Source organism: Rhinolophus sinicus, linkage group LG10 (assembly GCF_036562045.2).
Source record: "Rhinolophus sinicus isolate RSC01 linkage group LG10, ASM3656204v1, whole genome shotgun sequence".
In the NCBI taxonomy this organism is placed as follows: domain Eukaryota; kingdom Metazoa; phylum Chordata; class Mammalia; order Chiroptera; family Rhinolophidae; genus Rhinolophus; species Rhinolophus sinicus.
The window spans coordinates 17,497,159-17,510,450 of NC_133759.1; the positions used below are offsets into that span (position 1 = coordinate 17,497,159).

At 36.9% G+C, this 13,292-nt stretch overlaps 1 protein-coding gene across 4 annotated transcripts in view; it reads right to left on the bottom strand.

The window, feature by feature from the left end:
* The window catches only part of CNOT10 (CCR4-NOT transcription complex subunit 10), a 56,128-nt gene that overhangs the window by 33,590 nt on the left and 9,246 nt on the right, over window positions 1–13,292 (bottom strand). For all 4 annotated transcript variants that reach the window (XM_019727736.2, XM_019727735.2, XM_074312714.1 and 1 more), the window contains exons 2-7: window positions 12,435–12,529; window positions 11,059–11,220; window positions 7,710–7,860; window positions 5,090–5,232; window positions 2,106–2,192; window positions 1,406–1,489 (exon numbers count right to left, since the gene is read on the bottom strand). In XM_019727736.2, the coding sequence (XP_019583295.1) occupies window positions 1,406–1,489; window positions 2,106–2,192; window positions 5,090–5,232; window positions 7,710–7,860; window positions 11,059–11,220; window positions 12,435–12,529 (722 nt within the window). The remainder of the gene's footprint in view (window positions 1–1,405; window positions 1,490–2,105; window positions 2,193–5,089; window positions 5,233–7,709; window positions 7,861–11,058; window positions 11,221–12,434; window positions 12,530–13,292) is intronic.

Sequence of the window (13,292 nt, forward strand, 5' to 3'; positions counted from 1 at the left end):
CAAAAAACACATTCAACATGTATGTTAGAAGCGTTTTATCAACTATATCTGTTACTACTAACTGGAAACTGTATTAACAACACAAACTAGGGCATTCATTTTAATGGGTATTAGAGAGATTCTTATTTTTAGGATACAAATGCACCTTCATTAGAACACAAAGAAATACAATTAATCAAATACTTTTCCAAGTCAGAAAAAAAAGTCATTCTATGAACGCAAAATTTTTTAAGAGTGTCTTATTTTTGAGAGCTAAGCTTGTTGTTACAAAGATCATCTTTTGGATTGCAGACCACCTTTCGTTTGTCCTAAGAATCTTCACGGTGGCAGATCATGCAGAGATCTGGGGACTAAACATCATCCAAGAGGACATCTAGAATCCTTGTCTCATTTATTTTTAGCTTAGTTACAGGCTTTCCTTCTACATCCTTGTTTCTACTTTACTCTGCTTCCTGGTCACTGAGGAAATAAGGGCTTTTCAAAGCTTACTCCAGGTGGCAGTACTTTCTGATTCAGGTACGATTATTACTTTTCATTACAATGATTTATTTTCCTTTTTGTCTCTTCCCTTGACTATGGGATGCTCTAAAGCAGTGACCATGTTTTTTTGTTTTTTTTTTAATCTCAAAGAAGTTTGATGATGGCTGTCTGGCTAATTAAGCCTTTCTTTCCCTCTTAGCCTCAAGTTTCCTCCTCAGGTCCAGGCTGCAATTGTTCTAAAAAATCATTGAATACTGACCCAGTGGCTGAACTGGAACCTGCCTGAGATTAGTAAGGTCAATTTTCCTGAATTGTTCCTACTACAAACCATATCTCCTCATGATTCCACACTTTTAATTAACAGTTTTCCTAAAAGCATCAAGACTGTTCACAATTCTCTCTTCCCACTACCATCTTAAAAATTATCTCTCAGTGGAGGGTTGGGTGAAGGCAGTGGAAGGAAGTAGTAATTATACCTCAAATACTCTAGCATGAAACAAACTGAAGGTATTGTCAAGCCAAAGATCATTTGGAAGGGCAGGTTTGGGCTACACTTGATTGTTAATCTTTAATAAATGTTTTGAGTATAATCCAAAAAAAATCCTAAAGTATCTAGTAACAGTGAATGTTTTAAGAGAATTGTGATAAACTACTCACAGAATACTAAGTAGCTATTTAAAATGGTGGTTTTGAAGTCTACATGCCAAGGGGAAATGCTTGCTATAATTTTAAGTGAGAAACATATTACATTAAATTGTAGGACACAATGTGAACATGACTTCACAACTATCAAGGTTTATGCCTGGTAGTATATGTACACTATAGCAGACTAAGAGAAATTATTTACAATTCAAATACGTATTGTCCAAATAAAGTTTTAGGACATTAAAGCCATGAATTGGAAAAAAAAAGTTAAGAAACTTACATTTCCAGCTGTGTTCATGACTGACTTGATCTCCCTTTTGCATGCTTTCAGAGACTTCATTTGGATATAAGCTCTTACTTTATACTGTTGGAGGAAAAAAATGCTAGTATGTAAGAACTATGGTGGATTTACACATACTGAAGTAGTTTTACTTTTTAGTTAAGGAAATTAAACCCAATCTATTTACAACATAGTTATATCGGTTATTTGCAAAAACAAGTTTAAAATTACTTCAGTCTACTTTTACTGTACTCTTGGATGGAATACACTCTAAAAAACTAAAAACATGGTACGATAAAATTTATACTTAAGTTCCAAGCAAAAATTCAATCAATTCTTATTTGCATGTAGCAAATTATTAGGTTGGTGTAAAAGTAATTGCGGTTTAAAGCATTAAAAATAATTGCGAAAACTGCACCAACCTGATAACAATGAATTTTAAAATCCAACAAACTGATTTTATTACCCAAATACAACCCCAGGCCATTTCTCTCAATCTTCTATACAGTAAATAAGTGATATTGCATTATCATCTTAATCAAGATATATTTATGATTAAATGTACTTTAAACTACAACACTTCAAGCCAAATAAATATACGTGCCTTAAATGGTTTACTGCTTTCAATGATCTGTCACATTCTTCAGCATTCAAACTATAAGTAAACACATGTGATGTATAACCTTAAAATTTACACTACCTGATGTATCTTTGATTTCGCAGCTTCTATTAGAGCTCCACTCTCAGCTTTATGATTAGATCCGTCTTTGTTGGTGTTATTACCAGTCTGTAGTGTGGTGAAACAAAGTTAACCAAAATTAAGTCTTTGTGACCATAATTTAAATCACTGGTCTCCAAGTGAGCTAATCTGAATCTCCTAGAGAGCATTTTCGAAATTCAGAATCACAGGTCCCCCTCCCAGAGACTCTGGTTTAATAATGTGGAGTGGGTGACAGGAAACTACTGACGAGAAGCTTGCCGTTGAGCATAATGATAGACTAGATATAAAAAGCATGGATATTATTACTTGGACAAAACTCACATTCTTTTTCTAAAATCCGGAAGAGGTCATGCCATTCTCTTCTTAAAAACTTTCTCTGGTATAAACACTGCCAACATCATACTCTAAATTCCAAGCAAAGTGTTCAAAACCCTTCACAATATGCCATTGATATTTCATTATCATCTTAATCAAAGATTGGGTCGCCAATTTCCTCTCCTGCCGGTGTCCACTGCATCGCTCAGTTCCGATGACCAGAATTCCTGCAGCACACCACCCACACGCCTTCTGTGCTGTTTCCTCTGCCAGGACGGTTACCCTGCTCCATCCTTTCTTTTCTGATTTGTTGAACTATTACATCTTTGAAGGCCAAAAGCAAACATCCAAACTTCTCTGACAATCCCTAACCTCCTTCCTCCTAGTCCCTGAACAGATTTGCTTACTCCTTCTTCCACAGACCTGAGCTCCTTGGAAAGCAAGAACTGCAATGTTTACATTTTTGGTCACCTTAGTACCTAGTAGAGCACACAAGCACCTCACCTATTGACTGAATTGTATTTCACCAAGTACTACAAGTACTGAATATAAAAATGAAATATTTTACTACACTGTTTACAAATAATGCTAAGATTATTTAATTGAACTCTTATATATACATACTTGTTAAATTGAAAAAAGCAATGCTAGATGTTTATTTTTAAATCTCAAGAACTTACACAGATAGAAAGGTATTGAGCATCTATTTTCCACAAATACTCCTTTTTTAACAAAAGGGCAGGAACAGGAAGAAAGAAGGACCATCCCACGAGAACCAGAAGCGCAAGCAAAATGAAAACGTAACTAAAATCTATTCTCAGTGTGCACCAGGTCTCTTATCAGAGCATGGTGAAGCTCAGGCGTCATAAACATGCGCTCTTTTTAAAGAACTTTAAGGATAAAATTTTCCCTAGTGAAAGCCACCCTGTTTATCCAGATTACGAAATTTTATTGTCTTAATTCTAATCTTTACATTCTGTAAAACTGGTACCTCACATATGAAAAGATGCTAACAAACCTCTTCAGTCATTAGGAAAATCAAAACTATTACGAGATCTCACTTCACACCCATCAGGATGGTTACAATAAAAAATATTAACAACAAGGGTTGGCAAGAATGTGGAGACACTGGAACCCTCGTCAAGTTGCTGGTAGAAAAGCAAAACAGTGCAGGTACTTTGGAAAATAATCTAGTAGCTTCTCCTAAAGTTAAATGTAGTTACCATATGATCCAGCAATTCTACTCTTAAATATATACCCAAGAGAATTGAAAATATATGCCCCCACAAAAATTTGTACATAAATATTCATAGCAGCATTATTTATAAAAGCCCAAACTACAAAACAACCCCAATGCCCATCTACTGATGAATGAATAAAAAAATGTGGCACATCTGTATAATGGAATATTATTCAGCCATAAAAAGGAATGAAGTACATATGCTACAACATAGTAAACTCCGAAAATATTATGCTAAGTGAAAGAGGCTAATCACAAAAGGCCACATAATGTATGATTCCATAACATATGAAATGTCCACAGTAGGCAAATCCACAGAGATAAAAAGTAGATTAGTGGTTGTCAGAGGCTGAAGGAAGGCAGAAAAGAGAATGACTACTAAGGAATATAGGATTTTGTGGGGTGATAAAAATGTTCTGGAATATAGATCATGGTGATGGTTGTACAACTCAGTGAGCATACTAAAAACCACTGAACTGTACACTAGGTAAATGGTACAACAGTAAATTTTGTGTATCTGAATTAAAAACCGCTCTTTCCCATCTTCCTTCCTTCCTTCTTCCCTTCCTCCCTCTCTTCTTTCTTTCTTGTCCTTAATCAAAACTTTAATCCATCTGTTTTTCTCTACCTAGCTTGTGGAACCTCCTGAGAGTAGGCATAATTCTTTTGATTTTTATTTATTAAAACAATTTCTTAAAAATTGAGGTTATAGGGCCGGCCTGGTGGCCCTGGTGGTTGGAGTGCCGTGCTCCTAACGCTGAGGTCACCGGTTCGATTCCCACATGGGCCAGTGAGCTGCACCCTCTACAGCTAAGATTGTGAACAACGGCTCTCCCTGGAGCTGGGCTGCTGTGACAAGCCGGAGGTCGCGTGAGCTGCTGTGTGCTGCCGTGGGCTACTGTGTGCTGCCATGAGTGGCCAGCAGCCAGCGTGAGCTGCCGTGTGCTGCCATGAGCGGCCGATGGCCAGCATGAGTGGATGGCAGCCAGTGAGAGCTGCCCGTTAGCTGCTGACGGGGGTGGAGGGGGAGTGGGGGGGAGGTTGTGGGGGTGTTACTGGATACTGCCTCAGCAGGGGGCAGCAAAAGGCTCATAATACCAGCATGGGCCAGGGAGCCTGTCCTGGACAGCTAGACTAAGAAACAACGGGTTGAACCAGAGTGGGGGGGGAAGGGGGACGCGGAAGATGGGGAAGAAAAAAAATTGAGATTACAAAATCTTTTGTGTATGATGAAGACTTTGAAGATCTACTCTCTAAGCCAACTTTCAAATATGCAATACAGTATTATTATTACTATAGTCACCATGTTGTATAGTGAATTATATTTCAAGAAATCCGTTAAAATATTTAGTAATTACAAATGTTAATCATTATTTAAATTTTAATCTGATCACCGCACAACACTCACCTCATTCTTTCCATTTTTGTTATTGTTACCCTGTGAAATCATTTTTTCTAGGACTGCAAGAAGATGCAAAGCTTTCTCAGCTTGGTAGGTTAATATATACAAGTCTACAAGCAAAAAACACACCGCTTGGGCGAATTTTTCTTCTGGGGGAAAAAAGAAAACAGGAAAAGTCACAATTTAAAGTGAAGCAAACAGCTCAGACCATCTCCCCACCCGCCTAAACTCTAAAGAGCAAAGCTAAGTCTTGACTAAAATGAATGTTTATCACCTACAGCAATGAAAGGAAGCAACTTGCAAAGTCAACAATGCCATTCTATCAGGCATCTTTCTCAGTTTCATTTCAGGGATTCTAGTGACCGAACTTCCTGCGGCAAAATAACTACCAAACGCCGGCACAAGAAATGAGGAGTATCACTTTAGTTGGAAGGAAACCTCAAATCCAGTAACTGTTCAGCTACTTACTAGATGTGTGTGGCCTTCTCCGAACATCATCGAACTAATTTTTAGACCTCAGCTGGCTGACCTGTAGAATGAGAATACTTTACCTGCCTGAAGGCAGGGGGTTGGACCAGGTGATCTCTTCAGGTTCCTTTTAACTCTAAAAAGGTCTATGACTCTAGGAAATAGATTTCCTTTCTAGGCACAGAAATGGGAAAAAGAAACAAATTGATTACAGAGACAGAAGAAGGTGTGGATTGGAGTATATCAGAAAATTGCAATAGCCAAGAGGAAACTATAAAGATGAGGACTTCAAAGGAAGAAGAGCCAACCAAGAGAGGAAGGGTAATCTGGTGTGACATAACACTAATTCTTTTCTTTTCAAAAGAGAGGATAAAAGGAAAAATAAGGTCTAAAAGAAGGCTGCTATAATCAAGAACAGAAACTTTCAAAAGCCCGTAAGAGCCTCCTCACAAGTCCTCCTGGTTCCATTCTTGCTCTTACACAGTAGCCAGAGTGGAGTCTATTTAAAACTAAAATCAATGCAGTTAAATGAGCAAAGGTCATATCTCCACGGGCTTCCCACCCACTGAAAGTCCCTACCCAGGTTACAATGCTTTCCTTGTTCGGCCCCTGGCTACTTCTCAGTGCCTTCCGTACCATTCTCCCCAGCCAGCGCCAGTCACAATGGCCCTCCTGCTATTCCTTTAACACACCAAACTCAGTATCACCTCAGGTCCTCTGCACATACTATTACCTCTGGCTGGAAGGCTTTTCCTCTAAAGAGTGGCAAGCCTCACCTCATCTTTCCATCCATCTCTTTTCAAATACTGTCTTATCTCGCGCATTCCTTGATCACCTTATCTAAAAATAACACCCCCAGCAAGGCTTTGTCCTCCTACTCAATTTTAGATTTTCTTCAGCGCACTTAACTACCTCACAATATATTTATTGTGTCACTCTCTCCTAGTAGAATGTAAACTTAATAAGGGTAAAGACCTTTTCTATTTTATTCACAGCATTATCTGCAGATTCCCGAACAGTGTCTGGCCCATACTAACTATATACTTAATAAATACATGTTATATAAAGAACTCAAGTAGTAAAGTTAGACAAACACTAACAATAATAATTTCAAAGAAGAAAAATGTGTTTGAATACTAGTTGGCTGCTAGATGCTGTTATACCATAGTACGGATTAACAGGATTTCACGAACTGTTCCGGAAATTCTAAAAACCAGCTTTACAGGAAAACACATCTGGTGCCATCCTAGAAGTATAATTCTGACTTCTAGCTTTTCAGAAGAAAGGAACCGGCCACTCGTTACATAGTCCTTCACCACAGCCGTCTCTCCCGCCCAGTCTGCCCAGTCTGCCCAGCCACCATGCCTTCATGGTTGGGAAGAGAAGAGAAGCACCTTAAAATGCCTCCCTGGAGCCGCAGTGAGCAACTGTCCAACCAGCTGTTAGCAAAAGGGGACCCTGTAACTCTTCCCAAAGCATCACAGAGGAGCCATAACACTCTACCACATCAGCAATCAGGTGTTTATAAATCAGGAACCTGCATTAGTGTTTTGAATTTAAAATAACCATGGATAAAAAGACAAAAATGTGACTCACAACTGAAATCTGCCTGCTGGGTGGAAACCAATAGCCCTTTCTAACAACCATTTCTTGGGTCCAGCTTTGCTGCTTTATTTGCTCCCATTTTTTCCTTTTGCCCTTACCTTTCTTCCTACACTAGTAGATGATAATTGTAAGCTAGTTAAGATAACAAAAAAGCTAACACACTGCTGTACTATCTACTCTATTTCAGTTAGGCAGTAGACAAAATACTACGCTGTCCCCTAACATTTCAAAACACTCCTTTATTAATATATTACTTAAGAAAGAAAGGATCAGGTATTTAAACAGCAACAAGAAAAAAATCAGCAAGTCTTTCTCATTAGTAATGGCATTTCTAACAGTTACCAAAAATTGGGGTGGGGTGTGCTAAGAGAAAACCTGGATTCATCTAAAAGTGATATAATTTTTATCTTTCTAACCATTAAGAAAATCTGACACAGTTCTTTTTCTTTCTTACTGACATGTAATTCTCCGATTTAGGTTATCTAGGTAAAACACCAAAGGCCTCTGTAAATATGAGAAGATAGGGAAATTTTTGACTTGACAGATAACATACCAAAAGGTTCTATAAACTGATAAAGCTTTTCGCCAACTGATATGGCTTCTGTATACTGCCGGAGATGATAAAGAATGACTGCCTGATTGTAATACAACATGCTGTTTTCAACATCATCTAATCCATCCATTTCTTCAACAGCTGAGTGGACCTATAAAACAATAAAGAGGGATCATGCTCTAACAGCACTAAGAAAATAAAAAGCAAAAGTGAAAGAAATCTGTATCAATAAACTGGAACACTGGCCAATATTTCTTTCCCTTCCTTTGTTCCGCCTTCCCCCCCCTCCATTGGCCAACATTTCTTACTAAGAATTTTCACACATTTTCAACAGGACCTCTAGATTTTAATTACTCTCACACACTAAAAATTATTCTATTTATAATAAAGTTCTGTTTAGTAAAACAATTTAATGGGACTTTATTAAGTATCTAGCAAGGTGATTTGCTCCCTTGCCACTGTGAAGATATCTTCAATGTTTAACTGTCAACATGGTTTCTGAGTTGGATTCCCACTTTGTAGCCTTATAAGCTGCAAGAGGCTACATGGGGAGTCGTCAAAACTCAAAATGACCTTCCCTGTGAGAATGTTATGCAGTATGTACACATAAATCTTATTGCATTTTGTAAAAACTAAAGTACAATTTAAACATTACCAGACAATAGCTAACTACTTAACTATGTGCCAGGCCTGGTACATTAAGCTTTTTCACAGAAAACACCACATTTAATCCTCACCTTGAGAACATAGATAATATTATCATTCTTATTTTATAAATAAGGAAACCACCATGAATAGCTAATTATCTTGCCCAAAGCCATATGGGTAGGAAGCATATTTTCTGATTTTCCTGTTATGTTCAGGTTTTGTTCCCATAATAAAAAGAATAGGGTTTTTTGAATAAACACCAAAAATACACGTCACACGCAGTGATGAAAACTGGCTTTTAATGGCTTTACTAGAACTCTAACATGCACATATGATACCAAAAGAAAAAAATTACCCCACTGTGCGCTTTCAGGCTAATGAGTGAGTGGCAGCAATTGGCATTCAAATTTTAATCAAGTTTGGCAACCATTCTGTGGTTCCATGTAACACATGAAGCTGGAATTCTACCTGTATTAAAACTAATCTTTCTTTGCCATTATGAAGATAGCAATATATTGCTGAGCAATGTTAAGTAATTAATTCTAAGACTGACATTTCCCTAAATTAAGCAGAACCTTGATACACAGGGATTGACTTAACAACCTTGGTTTGGCTAATGGCAAGGAACCGGAAGGTTCCCGAAACATAGTGATTTGTATTCTGACTTCTGAAGATTTCAATCATCCATGTGGAGAGCTTGACAGTGGGGTTCAATGTTAACAATTGGTCCTCGCTAACCAACAGCATGTGCATCTCAATGAGTTTGGGGGTTCCTTCACTTACCAAGTCACTATCTTCAAGTGATTAAAAATAGTCTCTTTAAGTAGAGAAAACTCAATTTTCAAAGAATGACTTTTTAGTAGTTATGTAATAAAGAGAAAAATGAGCTAAAGAAGGGTTAATTCTTCGCCAGCAAGAAGGGTTTTGGATAAATTAAGGAGTTTTGGATTCAGCAATGGTTGAACTTATGACATGAGTAACTTTACCACATTTTCTATGAGTCACCAAAACAATCTAGTAATTCCTCCAGCCAGAATAAAACCGACTCAGTAAATGAGATAAAACATCAATGAAAGTGGAATAGGTTGAAAAGATGTGTCACTATGCCCAGGGCATGTGACTGAATGGAAGCATGATTTAGAGAAAGCCAGTAGACGCAAGCACAAACACTTCTAGGAAACTCGAGAGCTGGAAGGCACTGGGGGTGAGCGTTAGTAAACCAACCTTATTAAGAATAAAGGCTGGTGAAAGGATTTCAAAAGGCAGTTTTCTTGGCTTAAGTTTGTAGGAGCTTCTTATTCTTAAAAAAAAAAGAAGAGAGTTTTAAGAATGAATTTGTGCTCAAAAATCAAATGAATGGTCCCTGGAAAAAACTCTCTAGGAGGTCACAGGGCATGTATACGAGGTACATCATCATCTTTCCTTTGATTCTGGAGCTCCAGATAAAGTCATGGCTAATAATACTAGTGTAATGATGAAATACGACGACGTATAAGTTTACTAAGACTGAAGTAGTTACAAAAACAGGCTCAAGAGTCAGAAGGTCTGTTTCAAGTCCTCCCCCCCCCCCATTCTTGGCTGTATAAATTAAAACTATTAGGTTCCCTAAACCCCCGTTTCAAAACTGAGATAACAAGTACTTATCTCAATGGTTGAATGTGAGGCTTACATGAGGTAAGGCACAAAAATCACTTAATGTGGAATTTGTAATCAAGTAAGCATTGAATAAATGTTGGCTATTATTCTCATTTTCATTGAAGAATTTTAATAGGGTTGAAAAGTTACTTTATTCCTGCAAAGACTTATGAAGAGCCTGACGGGGTCAGTTATTTCTAACTACACCATAGTTTAGATATGTTATTTACAGTAGAGTGGTACTCATGAATACCGGAAAGGGGCTCAAAAAGGTCTCAAGACATTCTACAGCACAAAACCGTAATTAAAAGCACAAGGCCTAGTCAAACAGAACTGGGTTCACATAGCTCTGATGATGCAAAATCTTTGTCTTTGGAAAAATTATACAAACTATCTGTACCTCTGCTTTCCCATCTGTAAAATGAGAAAAATGATAGTAGGTACTTCATGGTGTTCCTGGGAAGAGTAAGTGAGATGTTATATACAAGGTTCTTAGCAGGGCCGTGTCACATAGTAAGCTCTAAATGTCTGCCAGCTGAGCCTATCATCATCATCGTCTTTGTCGTCGTCATTAGCCCTCTTGAGTATCAATGGTCTGCCCTGTGATTCGAGAAATGTTGCCATTATGATCAGACCAATGAAAAAGGCAAGTCCTAAACCAAATATAAGTCAGAATACCTTCTATTTAATTACTCATCTCCTGATCCGAGACGCTAAAGCTATCTGACATTATTAATAACCAGGTCTTTGCAGTTATAAATCAATGTCAGGAGCTACGCTTCTTCATATATTTGTACTTTAATTCTTTCTTAAAACTCCAAAGCTTATTCAAGTTTGGTATATTAATCTATTCTGTTCAAGTTAAAAACCCAATAGAAAATAAAATCATACAATATAACTTTCATTTCCTGGAAAAATTTTTATATAAATAAAATACCAACAGATGTTTCAGATATATTAGAAATTATGCTATTAGACAAGAAGTCACGTTAATTTTCCTTAACTATTTTTGCCTAACAATTTATAGAGAGCACCACAATTATTGCTAAATTCATTTGTGTATTACCTGATTCTTCAGCTGGTTGAGTGTTTGTCTCAAACTATCTGTTGTTGTTTGGTTACTTTTAAAAAACTCAGCTACTGCTGTATTCAAAATTATTTTATAATCATCTTTGTTTATATCTTGTAGGCAAGCAAGGTGTTGTAGACAGGCATCATAATTTCCAGCCTAAAATAAAAATAAAAACACACATACATAAAACTACACACCAGCTTTAAGAACTATACAATCCACATACACTTCACTCATCTTTACTTATTTAAAACATTTTTTTATGAGTTTATTTGAACCAAAACTAATGACAGTTGCTGGGAAAGCAAGATCTCAAATTTTTTCTTCTCACCTGTCTTTATTTTAAAACTCTTAAAAAAGACAAATATAGGGCGGCCGGATGGCTCAGTTGGTCAGAGCACGAGCTCTCAACAACAAGGTTGCCGGTTCAATTCCCGCATGGGATGGTGGGCGGTGCCCCCTGCAACTAAAGATTGAAAACGGCAACTGGACTTGGAGCTGAGCTGCGCCCTCCACAACTACATTGAAGGACAACGACTTGACTTGGAGTTGTTGGGCCCTGGAAAAACACTGTTCCCCAACATTCCTCAAAAAAAAAGACAAATATAATTCCCCCAAAGACACTAAAGTCACTAGATGAAGCAATATTTATATCAATTAAGAAACTGTAATATGTCAATCATATCTTAATAAAACTAGAAAAAGAAATTGTGGATATTTATCTCCTAAGAATCAAACTCTAACAGATACATGGGCATCATAACTATAAGACATATACATAAATATAAACTTTATCTATGTATGTTGTAATCATATATGTACATCAGTATATATTGGTAAATATGGCTAGAAGGGTATAATAGCCAAGGCTAGCAAAGACAGGTAATGTGACTAATTACTCCAAATTTTAATTTCTAGTAAATATACTCCGAATACCCAAGTATCAAGTTCTTTGCTTACGTGTATGTAACCTGATAATCAAATAAGGTTTTTTCCGTATCGTTTAATATCAGAAAAGTTAAAGTTTTGACAAACTCTGGGCGTTCTATTTTAAAGCAGTCAAGAAAAAGAACTGAAGAGAGTAGTGAAATGAAAATATTGACTCTCATACTTACAAATCTGAATTTGAATGACTTAAAAACAACACCGAGAGTTAAAATATATTTATGAAAACATAAAAACTTGGGAATGGCTCAAATCACTCCCATTCCTTTCACCGTATTTAAACTCTAAAATGTTTTTATTTTAAAACTAAACCTATTCTCTGAATTGCACTCTTGAATTATAAATTTAAAAATGCACTGTGAAATGATTCATACTTGACAGATCCTAAAAATGGAACAGATTAATTAAGAGGCCCCATCTCTTACCGTGAAAGCCTGGAAAGCATTGGTGGACAATTCCTTCTCTTGATCAGTGATCCCAGAGGACTGACCTGTCCCTTCCTGTTTCTCTGCTCCCTGATCTGCAAATATACAAGTTCCACAGTTGAGGTTGAGAATGTTGTACTCTTTTAAAACTATTAGATCTGTGCACCCAGCAATATACCAAAAGCAGGGCCTGGAGACACAAGATTATATGTACATGTACAATGCCTTCTAGAAGTTTATAACCCAGTTGGAACATAGTAACATTTACCAATGAGAAAACGATATTGATAAGAACTCAGAGATAATTTCCAAGCAAAGAATGTGTTCATAAACTTAGAAATCCAAAAGCCCAGATTAACACAAAAGCCTCCTTAACATGAGTAAGTGTCCATATACATTCTAAGATTAATGATTCCTGCCCCACAATTTACTAGCTTAAGAACTAGATTCTTTTTTTTTTAAATTTAAAAACAGACCCCAATAAAAATGTAAACATCTGAGCTGAACGAGTCTAAAACTACTCCATTATGACACCTGTTGGGTATGTGTAAACTGGTACAACCTCCTAGGAAGTAACTGGCTACATACAGAGCCTCTGACCAACCAATTCCACTTCTAGGCATTCATCCTACAAATACACGTGTACAAGTACACAGAGATGCTCACTGAAGCACTATTTGTAATGGTGAATGTCTAGAAGTAACTTAAATGTCCTTCAGTTAAGAAAACTGTTAACTGAATCATAGTATAGGAATACAATGATACACTGAATTGTTTTAGTTGAGTAAACAAGCTTAGATATGAAAAAAATATCTATATCTTGTCATAAAAAAGAAACAGATTGCAAACAGCTTTACA